The 16,816-nt window shown below is 41.7% G+C and overlaps 1 protein-coding gene across 3 annotated transcripts in view; it reads right to left on the reverse strand.

The window, feature by feature from the left end:
- Positions 1-1,872: 1,872 nt before the first annotated feature.
- Positions 1,873-16,816, reverse strand: part of arhgef10 (Rho guanine nucleotide exchange factor (GEF) 10) — a 143,986-nt gene continuing 129,042 nt past the window's right edge. For all 3 annotated transcript variants that reach the window (XM_017707802.2, XM_017707801.2, XM_037542203.1), the window contains 3 exons: positions 6,025-6,147; positions 3,800-4,371; positions 1,873-2,994 (listed from right to left, as the gene is read on the reverse strand). In XM_017707802.2, the coding sequence (XP_017563291.1) occupies positions 3,833-4,371; positions 6,025-6,147 (662 nt within the window). In that variant the 3' untranslated portion in view covers positions 1,873-2,994; positions 3,800-3,832. The remainder of the gene's footprint in view (positions 2,995-3,799; positions 4,372-6,024; positions 6,148-16,816) is intronic.

A 16,816-nucleotide genomic window follows, 5' to 3' on the forward strand; every position in this document is an offset into this window, starting at 1 on the left:
CAGGACAGCTGGTCTTCCCTCCTTGGTCTCTTGTGCATTCCCCAGGGCAAGCACTGTGTTAAGCAGACAAAATGCCAGGGCTGAGGTGCTCTCTGTGCTTGACAACACATGCGTTGACAGCTCTGTCACCGAGGGGGCCCTGTTAATACAGACATCAGCTGTTCAGACATCAACATTCAACAAGGGTATTTCTGTGCTAGCAAAAAAAAAAAAAAGAAAAAAGCTGGTAGGGAGCAAGGGTTGTGTATTGACCTTGGATTGAATTGTCAGACATATCAGTTGCTCAGCTTGGTCCCAGGAGACTGGAAATTGCGGCTTAGATTTTCTGTGAATTATATCTCTCAAAACTAAAGTGAATTTATTAACAGTATAACATTTTATTATCATGTTAAAAGGTGTTCTTCAGGGGTCCATACTTGGTCCTAATTTATTCATGCTATAAATGAGTAGTACTGTGCACTGAAGTCATGTAAGGTGTTGTACTCAGTCCAGTGATGAGTCTAACCAAAGTTATATGCTAGCAAACTGCCACCAAAAAGCACTTCAAGTATCAAGTGATTTACTTTTAAGACATTTTCCTTGCTTCCATTAAATTGTAATGCCTACAAAAAGACCTGTTTCCAAATCACAGATGGGAAATGTACATACCATTCGCTTCAAAAGACATCATAATGTGTCTTATTGACACATAATGGAACACATCTCATCATAGTAGCACAAAATCATGCTCTTTTCTAGTAGACATAAGTCTACAGAGAAAAATAAGAGCCTGCTGGGAGAGTTCCACATGCTGTAATCACCCAGGCAGCTCCTTACTTCCATTACTTCATGCGCTTCAGGCAACAGCTTGTTCAGACGCGTTATGGGATATTTCAAAATGTGTCATAATATATGGAAAAGGCAAATTTGCTCCAGAGAGTTAAGAAAATAACAATGGGATCCCCCAATTGACATAAAAACGGGTTTCATTTACTATGAGTGGAAGCTTTGCCAGTAAATGGAAGCCACTATGACAATGCACACAACTTTGAGAAGTACATCCAAAAATATTCATATATATTATATATAATATAATCTGGCCTTTTAAGTAGGGATGCATCAATACCATTTTTTTCAGACTAAGTCAGTAATTACATGTTTTTTAGTACTTACCAATGCCAATACCATAATGAGTAACCTATTAAGAATTTAGTAGTTGTTAGTGTAAATGAGTGCAATGTAATGTAAAGAGTTAAATCATTAAAACCGATCTGTTTTTAAATCAAGTGCATTAACTACTTATGCTACATTAGTTACCTAGATTGAATAACACTGCAGTGGAGAAAAGTGTGTTTTGTTACACATTTGAAAAAGCACTTCTGTACAGCTGCAAAGTAAGTTTCATAGTTTTGATCCCCACCCAATTGATATACTATTTGAAATGCAGCCCCTACACACAGCTCAGTCTACAATTATCAATAAAGCCATTTCATTCATAACAAGAAACCGTGCATCCGAGTACTGAGCAGAAATGCTGAGAAATTGTGCTACAGCAGCTATGCTAACTTGCTCCACACTGTTCAACGAAACTGAGAGCAGACAGTGATAAACAGGGTAGGAAAACATGGTCTCTCTACATCATCTTTTAGAAAGACAATTTTAAAAGTCATTAAAGACATTTATATATGAAAGTTTATACTTTTTAAAAAAGTTCTTTTCAGTCACTACACTAGACTCCGAATGTATGCTAGCCTTATGGCACAGTATCGTGCCGATACCCAAACCAGTACAAGTATTGACGTACCCCTACTTTTAAAATTTCATTACTTTTTTGGTAAAGCAAATTGAAAGACAATTCTTTTAATGTAGAAAAATAAAAGGCGAACAATGTAATAGTGGCATACTTCACTTTTCATTTTAATAGAACTTCTCATCTCTCTTTTCATCCATGTTAAGGCCATAGAGTCACAGAAAGCAGCTTCCAGCCAAATCCAAAGCAATTCACTTTTCTTTTTTGACAATTAATTTATGTGTTTGATGCCACGTTAAACAACAAATAAGGGTGCAAATGAGAGACAAATTAAAAACAAATGGGTTACATTTTTTGGTAAGAAAAGCATGATTATCACTTAACAGATACACAAGAAAAAGGCTGGACAAAACTGAGATAGTTGTTAAAAGACATGATAGGAATACATACTGAATGGCACCATATCAAGCTTTCTTAATCATATTAAATATCCATACATGACAATTAATTTAGGAATATGAAACATCCCACTAGTGTCTAATAGGATTGGTATATGTCCACTTTGATTTAGGAGCAATGGAAAATCTGGCCAGCCAGAAATCCCACCAAAGTCTCTCCTTTACAAAATATCAGCTAGAATGTTTTTATTTTTTGGCTTCATAATTTCAGTTAAAACCATCTGATGTCTTGACCTTGGAATACCTGGTGACTCCAATCAACTCGAAACTTTGGACAAACAACAATGTGGGAAGACAACAGATGTACTCTCAGTCCCTGGACATTCTGGACCTTTTGTGAAATACTGATGAAAATAAAAACTGAAAACAGAATTAAGTGGAGTTAGGAATTACACATCGCCAAAATGTAAGCACGCAGCAGCTAAAGATGCATAGGAATATTTTGCATTAGCAGTGTTACTTTATTTTAGACACTTCAAAAACAGCTGAGTCGTACTGGAGTATTTCCCTCCATCCAACTTCCAACTGCCATCAACAACGATATTTCAAGTAACATGAACGGTCCAAAACCATGCAGAAGTGGTTATGCTGCTGACATCACGTCCGCAGTATTCGAGAATGACCTTCGATTTAGATTGTGTAGTCCCTCCTCGTATCTCTGTTTCCCTTTCATTCAGCATTAACCCATTTTTACACCACGATGAATCTGTCGCTCCTGTGCATGTGGAAAGATGAGGAGAATGCTTCAGAAAAGCACAGGGAGGGACACTGCACAACAACCCTGTGCCATGTAATGCCACCATCACCCTGGAGAAAAAAAGAAATAAACAAAAAAAAACATGAGATAAAGGAGGAAACATTATTTTCTACTCTTGTCTAGGAGCCTGGTTTTTATCTGTGTCTCTAAAGACCAGCTCCTCTAAATATTGCATGGCTCAATTTATTACACTGAAAAATCTATATACACCAAAAAAATACTGATGGAGGGTTTCCCACCCTCAAATATTGAAAAAATGTGCCATTAAAAAATCGCTTCAGAAACCTAAATTCTTATAGGTTTATCAACCTTTCTATACAAATAAACTGATTAAAATGAATCCTAAATAGCACTAAAGTCTAGTGGTGAACCATTACCGCTAAACCTTCAGTCCTAGGCCTTAAATGCCAAAATTTGGTGAAAAACAAGGAATTTCTGCCAGCTCCAAGCTAATATTGGTTCACATGGATTTTTTCAGCTGTTCTGATCTGAAGCTTACAAAAGACATTTTATGTTAGAAACTTTACCTTCTACCTTGTATGTCGCAGTTTTACAGTGATTCTTTCTGTAATAGAGCTGCTGCTGTTCACCATTTCCAACAACTGACTGAAACCTGTTTGGACTATCGGTCGTTTTCACAGGGAGTGACTTATCTGGAACTTCCAGAAAGCTTAGAGAGACGTTTTTTTTTCATGAAAAATTGTGAATAGTTCATTCTGTCTGTAGTTAATCGGTCATGATGAACTCCTGAAGGCCTAAAAATGAGACAGCTTGGTTGTATCTACCTAGCAGTACCATTTGTGCTTGAGCGTCAAAGTCTCTGGTACAGGTGGGACCCTGAATCCTCTCACTCACCTTTCTGTACTATATCTGTCTCCATCTCCACGTTCATACATTGAGGATGGGGATCTGCCATACCATGATGGTGGACACACTCTCCTCATGCCGTGCATGCTTGGTCTTTCTGTTGACCCGGCGGTGACCCAGCCCACCGGAAACCACCAGGAGTGAACTCACGTCCACCCGCTGTGCTCGTTTGGCCTTCTGGGAGTGTGCGGGGTCGTTCAGAAGGTCGTAAATGGCCCCATCTTCTGGTCCGTGCTCCAGAGAGCTGTGGGATGGTGCCAGTGAGCCACAGGAGGAGGAGAGAGAGTCCTGGAGGACTGGAGCAGGAGCAGGGCCAGGGCCATATCCAGAGCCCGTACCAGGTCCGGGGGAGCTTCTGCTGCTGTCGCACAGCCACACGCCTCTGTCACTGGACGCAGCTGGAGCAGAGCCTGGCCTTTCCTCCTCTAGAGGACCGCACTGGCTGGAGAAGTTGGCAGAGGCTGGAGCTGCAGCAGCCGATAGCAGGTTACAAACAGGCATGGCTGCAGTGAGGAACTTCACAGGGCCGTGATGAGCGTGGAAGGACACCATGCCTCGCCCTGTGGGGGTGGCAGTGTGGAGAATGAACATGTAATGTTAACCGTTAGAAGTCCAGCACTATTAATGTTATTTGCTGTATATTTACACAACCACATTTACATCCTGTATCAACAGCTTCTGACTATTTCCCGGTTTATTTTGATTTCAAAAACATGGAAGTATCTCTCCTTCTACACAAACACAAATGTGGTAATGACAAAGTTTAGAATCTGCAATTTTGTTTCAATAAGCTGTGAGAAATAATTTGAGGGAAAATCCAGCCAAAAATGAGAATGAGATTTTCCACTTTAAAGTCTAGGAAAACCTATACTGATGATGTGTTCTGAAGGTGAGAGGAACCATGAGCACTCTGGGGTGGATATTTGAGTGTGCGCTGCTTGAATTTTTTCCCCACTTACTGGCAAATGCAGAAAGAAGCCCGATAGCTAATGGTACTGTTAATAAGCTATTAGCCTATATATCAGTGGCCGTGCGAGCAGTCAGGATACCTTCACCACCTGATACTGGGAGGTTCCCAGTGATTGTATGACATATTTCCATAATGCATGCTGGGTATTACAATAAGAGAAATCTGATGGACAAAAACACTGAATTCTGTCGAACTGTTGAGGCTGAAGGATGCACATTAAATGCTAGTTTTAGGCTGGAATAGACCTTTAATACCATATTAAACACAAGCCCTCACTGTCACCGATTTCTGAGAGTTAAATGTGAGCCAGTCTGCTCTGAGATGCTTTATGCTATAATTACAGAAGCAAACAGTGCCTTCTGCTTTATAATTATACTTGATGTGTGTTCAGCACAATAAACACACCCCTCTGCTGAGGACTTGTACATCGGTTTATGTTTAGACTGTCGTTTAACTGAAATGTTCATTTATAGTGCAGCAGTGGCCTCTTCAACCACGCAGAGTTCTAGGGCCACACATTAATCCCCAAAGAGGTAATTACACCCATATAACATGACAGAACTTGGTTCGGACTCTGAAAGTACATTTGTCTCCTGAGAAACACTATTTACCTCATTAATCTAGATAAACAATCAGGCACTGTTTCAAAGAAAAGGAGCACACATGCACTGCGTCAAACGCTGTACAGTCATCTTGACTCAGAGAATAGTGGTTTATCTAAATCTGGGGTGTGCTTGATTTCTGTGTCTGTCCCGGACGGCAGTATCCGGAGGCCCCCAGGTCCTAATTAAAGTCTGATTCATGTGCTGGGAGTGTGAAATTACTCGGTTTCAGCAGAAACGGCTGGGGAGTAGCTGAAGGCCTTTGGCCACCAAACCTATCTAACAGTCTTTAGTGCAATTAAGATACAATATCTCTTTGAGAGTGCAAATAAGCATGCTGGTCTGGCCTGGGCTCTGCTGAATAATTACAGGATCTGCAAATTAACCCCTTCAGCGCTGAAGGTCGAGCGCTCCACAAGATGGAAAGCTGTTCAGTAACAATGGATACAAAGCAGCTTTGAAACAAATTAAAGCATGGTTTATTTCCTATAGCCTGCGGATGAAACAACTGTTCTCCAAAAGGTGAAAGATCAATCACTCAGCCAATTAGGGCTGGGCTGAAAATCCTTTGGAGAGTAGCGTTAATCTCAATGATCCTATTTAAAGGAAAGACTCAATTTGCTCCTAAAGTCTAAACCCACCTGTGACCTTGGGAATCCCCTGTAGTCTGGGCACAGACAGAGCTACTGTCACTCCGAGATTTGTCCCCACTAGTAGCAAACCATGACACACCAGCAGGCTGCTCACAGAGACCCTCTGGTGACCTGGACGAGGAAATAAACAACGAGTTAAAACACTTTATTTTATTGACACAAACGTCTTCGATAAGCACTTAATTACAGCAACACTTCAGTGAAAAATCGAGCTTGCATAATCATTTCTTTACCCAAAATGCAGTCTATCAGTATCTATGAGACGAGGTCGGTGTCCAAAGTTTAGTTCTTGTATTTTGCTTTGGGTAAAATGCCTACAATCATCTCACGCCTGTCTCTAGCATAAAACTAGCATTTAATATAATATTTATTGTGTTATGCAGCATTTTGTAGCCCCTCAGCCTTATCGGTTTGAGAAAATTCATGATTCCCATCACTTGGTTCAGACTCTGAAAGCATTTATGCATTACCCAACATGCATAATGCAAATTCACCATGCATTATGCAAGCATGTCATATAACCACTGGGAACTGCCACACGGCAATAAAGAAATCCTTACTGCTAGAAAGGCCTCTGATCTATAGGCTAATAAATATAGAGCAGTAACACTAACTGGCTGGCTTCCTTCTGCTTTAGCCAGCAAGTGGAGGAAAATATATATATATATATATGTCAAACAACCCACCCTTAAGCATCTTAAGTGCTTGTAGCTTCAATATGCATCATCTAAAGGGGTGGGGCAGGGTGGGCTCCTAGCCTTTAACATGAAAAATCTTACTCAGGGCTGTAAGAAGTGAGTAGGCATGTTTACAACAAGCGTAGCAATGGTTACAGTTTCATTTCATCATAAAAGCCCCTTAAAGTAATCTCACATTGACGTGCCTGTGTTTCTGGCATTAAATGACATATTGTTATCTACACATCTCATAGAAAACAGGCAGACATCTTGATACCTTTTACTTATTCTTTTCTCTTTTAAAGTTATGAATAAATAACAACGATGCGGTTTGCGTTAGTGGAGTACAAGCTTTTGTTATTTGTTAGCTTCATCAGCCTCACAGCTTGAGAAACCTCACACACCAAACATGCTTTGGCTGCTGAGCTACATTTTGTGTAAAGGGAAATTGTGTGAAATAGATTTTCTTGCCACATTATCTCATTAAGCACTTTTAAGGATGATTTTCCAAACCTATAAAGTGTAGTCCTGGACTCCAGATGATTTTTAGCAGTCCAGCTCAATGTGTGTCCAGACAAGCACGCCTGAGACATTACTTCTTTATTTTGGAATGCATGTGACATTTGTGAATAGGCGTCAGTGTTGGCTATGGAGTACGAAGTGCTAGCTGTGTAAAATAGCAATGGCCACTCAAAGCAGGCCGTGTAGGAGGAAGCTGGCTCTAGAGCATGTGTGGGTACGTTACTATGGCAATGGGCGGTTGGTTTCCAGGGAAACCGTACACGATTTGCTCTGCGGAGAGAAAGAGAAGACTCGTCGTTCTTGTCTTCAATGGAAAAAAAAAAAAGGAAGAGTGCTGCAAGTGCTTTACCCTTCAGGGTTACGCAAACCGCTCCAAATGCTGAATCTGAACGCACTGAGAGGAGTGGATTGGGCCTTGTTTTATAAGGAGTTGGCAAGTACTTGCAAAACTACAATACCTGCAATCTATTATAAAGATGGAGCAATGTGAGCGCAGCTCCTGCGGTCAGCATTGGCATCTCTGAAAAGCACAGTGAAAACTATTCTGAGCTCAATAGAGATAATTTGACCAAAAGTGACCTGCAGACCCAGGAGTCATGCTTTGCTCTGACGGTCCACAAGCCCCCCCATGCTTCCTTAACCACAAGTCAGTCCCCAAACGGCCAGTTTGTTGTGCAAGACAGAGGCGGTTAATGGCATGAATCAGGACAAGCGGTTCTACTGTGCTTAATCGCTCATTAGGAAAAAGTTGGCTCATATTTTACAGCATCACACATCATTAATTTGACCATGGGAACTCTGCTCAAGCAAAGAAAACCAAACAGACAAAGCACACGTGTTTGCAGACAAGGCATTCTTTATGGACACACAACTTAGCGGCTGTTACGTATTACCAGTTACACAAGTGTCACAGTGTTACAGCTAAATTAAGGACTTTTCACCAGGTGTTCAATCGGCCATTCACATGTGACACGGAGACGTTGCATTTAACCACTTCAAGCCACAAGTCAGTCCCTCACTGTCATAACTTACATGGTGTTTATTTCAACCTTCGTGAGTTATAAACCACCAAAAGTGGTCCTTGGAGGGATTAACCCCAACCAGCCACCCCCTTCACATACAAAGGATCAAACAAGCTCTGATATATTTGGAAAGCATCCCTCAAAGCAGCTTTTACACTTCCTGACCTCCCTCGCAAATTCCAACTGATTCTCAGATCATCAGAACATCAAACGCCTGAAACAATAATGGAATTGTGCAAATGTGTGTAGCATGAAAAGGTTTTACTGGATCCAAATACAACACAATATTCGTGGGCTGTATTTTCCAGACGGACGTGTCTAAGATCATTGCCCTCCTCTGCATGCTTCTCTGTACCCACAGCAGTGGCCAAAGACATAAAAAGTCGTGACATCCTCAGCAGGCAGGAATAGATTCAGCTGCAGTGTGCATCAGCCTTTTGGGTTGTCACAGTAATATGCAGTCTGGTCTTCTGGACGAAAGGACACAGTGCATAAATAACCAGTGGTAGGCAACGTTCTTGCTTTCTTGTATGTTGTCCCTCAAAATAAAGGTCTGCACTAGGGGGGTCCTCCTGTGGATCCCATGTGACCTGCAAAATAATTTGCAGGTGGGATTCATTTTGAGGAACCATGGTCACAGCGGGTAAACGGCAAGATGTTGTGGCCTTACGTGGGAGGGTATTGTGGTTTGCTGGGTGGGGCAGACTTGGACTGTTCTTGACTGTTTGGGGAAGCGGACAGGCGGGCAGCAAATAAGCTGCAAGTGAGCCTCAGAGAAAAACACGTCAGTAATTTTCACATGATGAAGCTATATGCACCGATCAGGCATAACATTCTGACCACCTCCTTGTTTCTACGCTCATTGTCCATTTTATCAGCTCCACTTACTGTATAGCTGCACTTGGTAGTTCTACAGTTACAGACTGTAGTCCATCTGTTTCTCTGATACTTTGTTACCCTGTTCTTCAGTTGTCAGGACCCCCATGGACCCTCACAGAGCAGGTACTGTTTGGGTGGTGGATCATTCTCAGCACTGCAGTAACACTGACGTGGTGGTGGTGTGTTAGTGTGTGTTGCGCTGGTATGAGTGGATCAGGCACAGCAGTGCTGCTGGAGTTTTTAAACACCTCAGTGTCGCTGCTGGACTGAGAATAGTCCACCAACCAAAAATATCCAGCCGACAGCGTCCTGTGGGCAGCACTGATGAAGGGCTAGAGGATGACCAACACAAACTGTACAGCAGATGAGCTGTCGTCTCTGACTTTACATCTACAAGGTGGACTGACAAGGTAGGAGTGTTTAATAGAGTGGACAGTGAGTGGACACAGTGCTTAAAAAACCTCCAGCAGCACTGCTGTGTCTGATCCACCAGTCTTTAAAATGAAATAATACCTGATCTGTGATGGTCCTGACCACTGAACAGATGGACTACAGTCTGTAACTGTAGAACTACAAATTGCAGCTATACAGTAAGTGGAGCTGATAAAATGGACAGCGAGTGTAGAAACAAGGAGGTGCTCATAATGTTATGCCTGATTGATGTAACTTCCACTAAATATCTGACAAAACAAATCTAACTGTAATTTTTCCAAGATACAGTTTTTCCAACTTGTGATGCCACAACAACCATTTTGGCTTTAATTCTGGCCGACTAGATGTTTTGTAGTAGAATTAGCTGTGCTGATGTCACACAATGTGACGCTCTTACAGTTTTGTTTGGCCTAAACCTCCACAAATTATTTCTTTCTGGCTTCCAACACTGAAACATTCCTTTTCGTGGTTGGGTTTGTGGAGGTGCAATGGGTCTGGAGGTTGGGCTGCCAGGTTGATGGGGTTTGTGTGAGCATGTTCTATGGCTGTGGTGTGGATTCCAGAGGCTAAACATGGGCAGGTGTGGACAATAACCATGGCCCAAAGTAGGCAGGTCCAGGTGGGCATGACTTGTGGTTTAAGCAAGCAGGTGTGGGCAGGAACGGCAAAAGGTTTTGCAGGTGGGTGCAAGCAAGAACAAAAGATTTTGTGGATGTAGGCAGATGTGATATGCAGTTAAAACGGGCAGATGCAGACATTAATAATCAAATTTGTGCAAACCTCAACACCAAAATTTAATTGGAATTTTTCAGTTCTGGGCAGCTCCCCCTCCTCCCCCCGATGAACAAGGATAGAACTAACGAACAAGGAGGAAATAGAGCTTTTTCACCTGAAACGAAAGGTAGAAATGGAACTTTATAGCTAAGTTCGATAACTAGGAGGAGCTTCTGGCCTGATTCTCCTCCTAAACTTTAATCATTTCATAACCCCATGTTGCAAGTTTAGACCACTCCTTCAGCACATGCTTGTAGTATGAGAGAAGATTCTGACTGCAGGAGGGGAGAGAACTCTGAGGACTTGGCCTGAAGTTCTGGACAGCTTCTGCTTTTGGCAAGAAGACCAGGCACCCCCCCAAAGAACTGAGCTTTCCCAAGGTCATGAATTGTGTCCCCATGCATGAGTGGTACTCGTGAGAAGACCTGGACATGAGCTAGAAGTGGCCCAGACATCCCTGAGCTGTAGAAGATGCTGCCTGATCACTTCATCACAAGAAATGGAAGGTACAGCTGTTTAATAGGAAAGATGGATATGAAGCAGAAGGAGTTTAGACGTCTCCTACCAATCTTTAGTTATTATCTGGAAATGGAAGCAGAATCTGGAACTCTTGAAGTAGAAATTCAAGCTAGAATCCATTTTTTCTACCTGCTAAATATTCTTTGTACACAGTGTACTATGACTACATGCAAAGCATTAGCATTACTGGGACACCAGACCTCTCCCAGCATGAAACGTGCGAAGATCAGCTTAGCTCGGTCAGTGTGGTCCCATAATCCCCTACTAGATGAGTGACATCACAGTTGATCTCTTTGCCACCCCCACCTACAGACGTCTACACAGACACAAACATTCTCTGACAAATCCTCTAGTATTATAGAAGTTTTTCAAGGTCTTAAGTTCCTCATCAGTCAAGGTCCATTGACAAAACCAACATATGAAGGGAACAGCCACTGAAGCAAAATTACCAAAGGCCTACTCCTTGGAACACGGCTGGAGAAAAAGCTCTGGATATTGCTGACTAAGCAAATGACCTGCAGAACCACACAAAGGATCACTGTATACTCTCCCATTTCTCTCTCCTCAGTAATATTTGGACTTCCCAAGGCACGGCTCAAACCAAAGCAAACTCCAACCAATATCAACATGCCTGGAGTCCTTCTCCAACCCAACAATAAAAGCTTTGATCTCAACACGCTCGGGGCCAAAGCACTGGGTGATGTTCTTGGGAGTAGTGAAATAAAAACAGACCTACATTCTCTGTTTTTTAAAAAAAAGTCATGAAGGAGATCATATTGGCTGACCTAGGAAATATCTGGGAGTGGAACTCTGAGCTGTCAGGTTAATGTAGTGTTCATTTCCAATGACTCCAAGTAGTTAAAGGAAGATCGCTTCATCCAATTATGCTAACAGTGAGTATACGTGCACTCAATAATCCGCAATATCCACAATAATAATTTCTGCAGATATCCGATTATTCAGTCATGTAAACACCATACTCCGATCTAGAAATCATTAAGAAATATGATAAAGAGCTGGATTTTAGCTGAGTAATCCGATTTCTCAGCACATGTAAATTTGTACTCCGATTTAATCGGATTTCTCGGTCTGCGCATGCATGAGATCAGACGGTGGATGTCGCGAGATGCAGCAAAATCCTGTTGGAGCGGCGCTGTAACCAAAAACTAAATAAAGGATTTGAATATTCTTAATTTTCTAGATGATGTAAGTTCATATTTTTACATCATGTGTGACTCATGTAAATCCAGAGTTTTCCATTATCTGATTACATGGATTGAAGTTCTTTCAGTTCTCCCAGGCTAAATGCAGGTCCACCAGTGAGGCTCACTATCAAAATGGCCCATGATGTATTTAGGAAAGATACATAAATTTGGCCCATTATTCAGAAAATAAACAGAAACTGAAATGTATGTTTTGAAAGTTGTGGGACTTCACAATAAAAAGTGACTGGAACACCTGAATTCGATGATATGGATGGGTGACTGACTACTTTTGGAAATATAGTGTATATGAAAGGGGAAGAAGTGAGTCGAGATTCAACTGTTTGGACTGTTTGGCCAAAAAGGGTTAAGTATAGGGAAGGAAGTGAGGAAGAGAGCAGCGGTAAGGCTATGACAAGGTGTCATCCGCAGGCCGCTATCTGTTTGTGGCGTTACTGCGCACATGGCTAAGTATTTGGGTCACACGAGACAAAGCCGTCTAAGACCATCCCATCTACTGTGTCACATACACATACACACGCACACACACAAGCCTGAGTCACCCAGAGTGTTCACTGGACACAGGCTAAGCTTGGCCAATCTTAAATACAAAAAAAAAAGTCACATATTTAATCAGTTCTTTTCTGTGGGGAAAGTGCCTCATCCTCATGTTCCTCAGTTCCTCATCTCAGCAGGGCCAAATGAAAATACCTGATCATTAACACGTTATTTGAAGCAGCATCCATGTGGGAAAGGTTCAAAAAGTATCTGAACAAAAGAAAACCAAGTAATTTAATGACCAGTGATAGACTGCGAAATACGCAAAATATTCTGACGTGATATTTTTTTTCGCATCAAAATCAAGGTGTGAAATATAGTGGGTCCTGGGGGGTCTGAGACCCCAAACAACCTTTTGGACCTGCTAAATGTCTCAAAATCAAAACTCTGGGGTCCCAGAAAATAACATACTACAAAGTTATGCTGCTTGTTAGGGAGAAACAGACGCTCAGATTAATTTAGGGGGAGGTCTTTGTTTAGCTGATTTAAAAAACTCCACTAAACTAGGGGTCAGCAACGGTTCCTTTGCACCAAAATAAAGCTCTGCTGATCTTTCTGACACAGTTTTAAACGCTGGACTAATGTAGTCGATATCCGCTAATTCCCCTTTTAACCCTGAAGTTTGGCCCGCAGACTGCTGGTCATCATAGCAGCGCAAACAACAGTCTCTCCTAGCAAGTAGCTAACAAAAAAGCAAAGAGACATATTCAAGACAAACACAGGTAAGCTGGAGTCTAATCGATTTATTTGCATTTATAATCATTCCATCTGGTTTTCTGATACGTTTAATCTGCAATGAGAAACTGTCACCTCAGCTTCTCATTCACCAGCTTCTTGTTCGACTTGTCCTGTTCCACCTTAAATGGTGCAGCAGTTACATTTTGGCGCCTCAGGCACCATTTAAGGTGGAACGGAAAAAGTGACTTCAGCCTCGTAAAAAGTTGAATGTTGAGAGACATTTTACGAGAGACTGTTCCACTTCTACTAGTGGATAGGTTGGTTGGGATAGTGTAGTGGTTAACACCTCTGCCTTCTATGCTGTAGACTGGGGTTCAATCCCCCACCAGGGCAATCGCCCTGCACTATACCAATAAGAGTCCTTGGGCAAGACTCCTAACACCACCTTGGCTGTGTAAAATGATCAAATTGTAAGTCGCTCTGGATAAGAGTGTCAGTCAAATGCTGTAAATGTAAATGGATATGAAAGAATGTGCCTATAGCTGAGTTAAGGCTTAAAGAGGAGCAAAACAGGATTATATTTTTTTAGCCCACACTAGCACATTAGCACATACTGAGGCATATTTACAGACGGTAAAACACACATAAAATGTGGCTCCCAAACAAACAGACCAAGTGTCCTCAAGAACAAATAAGATCTCCTTTGCACCGCACAGAACAAGCAAACATATTATCGTTGTCCGAATAAGTCGCAAAGGCTTTTAGCTCTTACCATCACAAGCAATGTACTGTCAGGCTACTGGTTTTGAGGCCCTAAGACTCGGCACAGCCTTTACAGAGATCAGTGGAGGACGATGTCATTGTAACCCATCAGTGAGGTAAACCAAAATGTCTAAAAGCCCTTTAGCCTTCTGGGATGGTACATCAATACTGCAAGGGTCATAAAAAGAGCAATTAGGGACTTAAAAAGGGACATAAATGTTAAGCTTAAAGCCACTCAAACAGACATTAGGTCTATTTTAAAGGACACCAATGGAGCAGCCCGAGATCGTTTTTGCAAGCACTGGATGAGGCAAGGAGAACCCTTTTGGCCGCTCAGGGTTGAGCATGGAAAAAACAGGTCCTGCTGGGCTTATGTTTGTATTTCTCCTCCAGGACAAGAAAAAAAGCAAGTAAAATCTGGAAGTATTCTGCAATAAATGACATCACCTCACGTCCAAACCCCCGGCTCAGTCTTTCTGACCACAAAAACGACAGGCCGAGTTCGACTTGACCTTACAATCATTCTCCATTTGTTCTCCCTTGTGTTATACACTATTCTCTCCTTCTGCATCTCCCATTCTCTTCCTCTCCTCCCTCTCCCCCCCGACTCTCTCCTTCTATGAAAAAACAATTCTGCTCTTGGTTCTCAGCTCCCCTGCAGAGGAACCCCTGCAAGAAGAGAAACTGTATACAGCCACAAACTCCCCCACGGACCCCTAGCTGCCAAATACAGTTGTGTAAAGCCAGGCTCTTATGAGCCACACAAACGGCCAGAACTGTCCCAAGTCCTGGAGGATCAGATCAGCGTTCCACAAGTTGGAAATGATAGGACAACCATGATTGCATCTATCTTCTGAGCTTAAAAACCTCTTAAAACTCAGAGAGCATGCATGAGGGACCAAACTTCAGCTTCTCAATTGATAAACAATGTAACCGACGGATTAATTTGATAGTAGTTATAGGCTGCAACAATATATTGTTGCAATATACAAATAAGCCTACAATATACAAACAAGTGACAAAGGGCCCATTGTTTTAAGATTTTGGGCAAGTTTCAGGTGGAATCGGACGCATTCTGCTTGTGTGTTATTTTTTCAACTGGTCCATGAGCCTAAATGCACAGCTTACAGGCCACATCAGTAGAAAAATGCCAAATGCACTTCACTGGTTGCATTTTCTGCTGGATATACTCACATTTGAGCTGCTCCCAGCTGGTTTTGTGTACATCCTTCAAGTAGTGGTGTTAAAGTTTAAGATGATAAATAATCAATGCTGCTAATTTTTAAATGCCTTTAACACATTTTCCCAGATTCACTGTCAAACCACCTGTAGTTCCAGCCTGAAGCCCAGCTGCTTATGCATTGATAGGACTGTATTCCTCTCACTCAAACACAGCGAATGGCAAATTTTATTGATGGCTCTCTTGACTAGCTATTTCCAGCTGCTGCAATGCCCTGAATTTGTTTGTCACTGAATTATGTTGAGTCCAAAGTATCATTTACAAGCGAAACACAGTGCTGAAGGATGTAGTATGAGTAATACCAGTAACATTAGCAACAAAAGATGCCTTTATCATATTATACTGCACAGTGCTCTTGGGAGAAATAGCAGTAAGACGTAAAAGTGTGTGAGCGAACTACAATAAGTTTAAGTGGTTAAAAACAAGAGCCAAATCGCTTATTTACATCTCAACTACCCACTAATGGTCAGTCTATTTGCTTTAAAGATAATTCAAGTAGTCATCAGGTTAAATATCACTGGGACATTATACTAGTCTTTGTGACGTAACTCTCGAAATCCCAAAAGAGTTTTTCAGCGTCTGAGGCATGCAGGAACAAGGCCCAGCGGGCAACACACATACCTTACTGTCTTTAATGAACAGTATCTGAGCCTGCCCTGACAAACCACTGCTTTAGAAAAGACGTGGCGTGATCCACCACTTTAAATAAACTTGCGGTAAACGCTTTTCTTACTGTTAGTGGTTGAAACAATGCAAACAGAGAAGACCAAATACTCCGCGTAAACCACTCTGTGGTCTCGCAGAACCCCCAATCACACTCAGACAGGAAGTCTTTACCCAGCCCAGCGATGCCCCACACACCGCATGCATGGCAGTGGAAGGAGGAGCCAGTCAGCGATGTGGGAGTCCCAAACTTTAACTGACCCCAACTGATTTCCTGTTTTCTTTTTTAACTTGACCTTCTTAAACACTCCCCACCCAAACTCAATACAGCTGATATGCATTTTCCATGCAGGCAGAGCATTTAAAAGAACAGTGGCAAAAAAAATGTCAAATCATTTTTCAAAAACTTTGCATAGTTCAATCTTTGAGATGCAAATAGAGACATTCAGAGTGATTTTGTGTGAAATGGTGGACTGTAGAGAAACCAGGCTCACAATGTCTACAACACAAATATAGCCATTATATTTAACATCCCAAAATGACGAATGAACCAGTGAACATTTCTTCTAAATTTAATATGTGATGTTGATCATTCTAAAATAATGGCAAATCTGAAAAAATACAACCCTTATTCCACACAGTTGGGATGCTGTGTAAAATTTAAATAAATGTAAATAAAACCAGAATGCAATGATTTGCAAATCCCACAGACCCATATTTTATTCACAATAGAACACAGAACATATCAGATGTTAAAAGTGAGACATTTTACCATGTCATGAAAAACCTGAACTCATTTAGAACTTGATGGGGGCAACACATCTCAAGAAAGTTGGGACAGGGCCGTGTCTA

Source organism: Pygocentrus nattereri, chromosome 10, assembly GCF_015220715.1.
Source record: "Pygocentrus nattereri isolate fPygNat1 chromosome 10, fPygNat1.pri, whole genome shotgun sequence".
Classification (NCBI taxonomy): domain Eukaryota; kingdom Metazoa; phylum Chordata; class Actinopteri; order Characiformes; family Serrasalmidae; genus Pygocentrus; species Pygocentrus nattereri.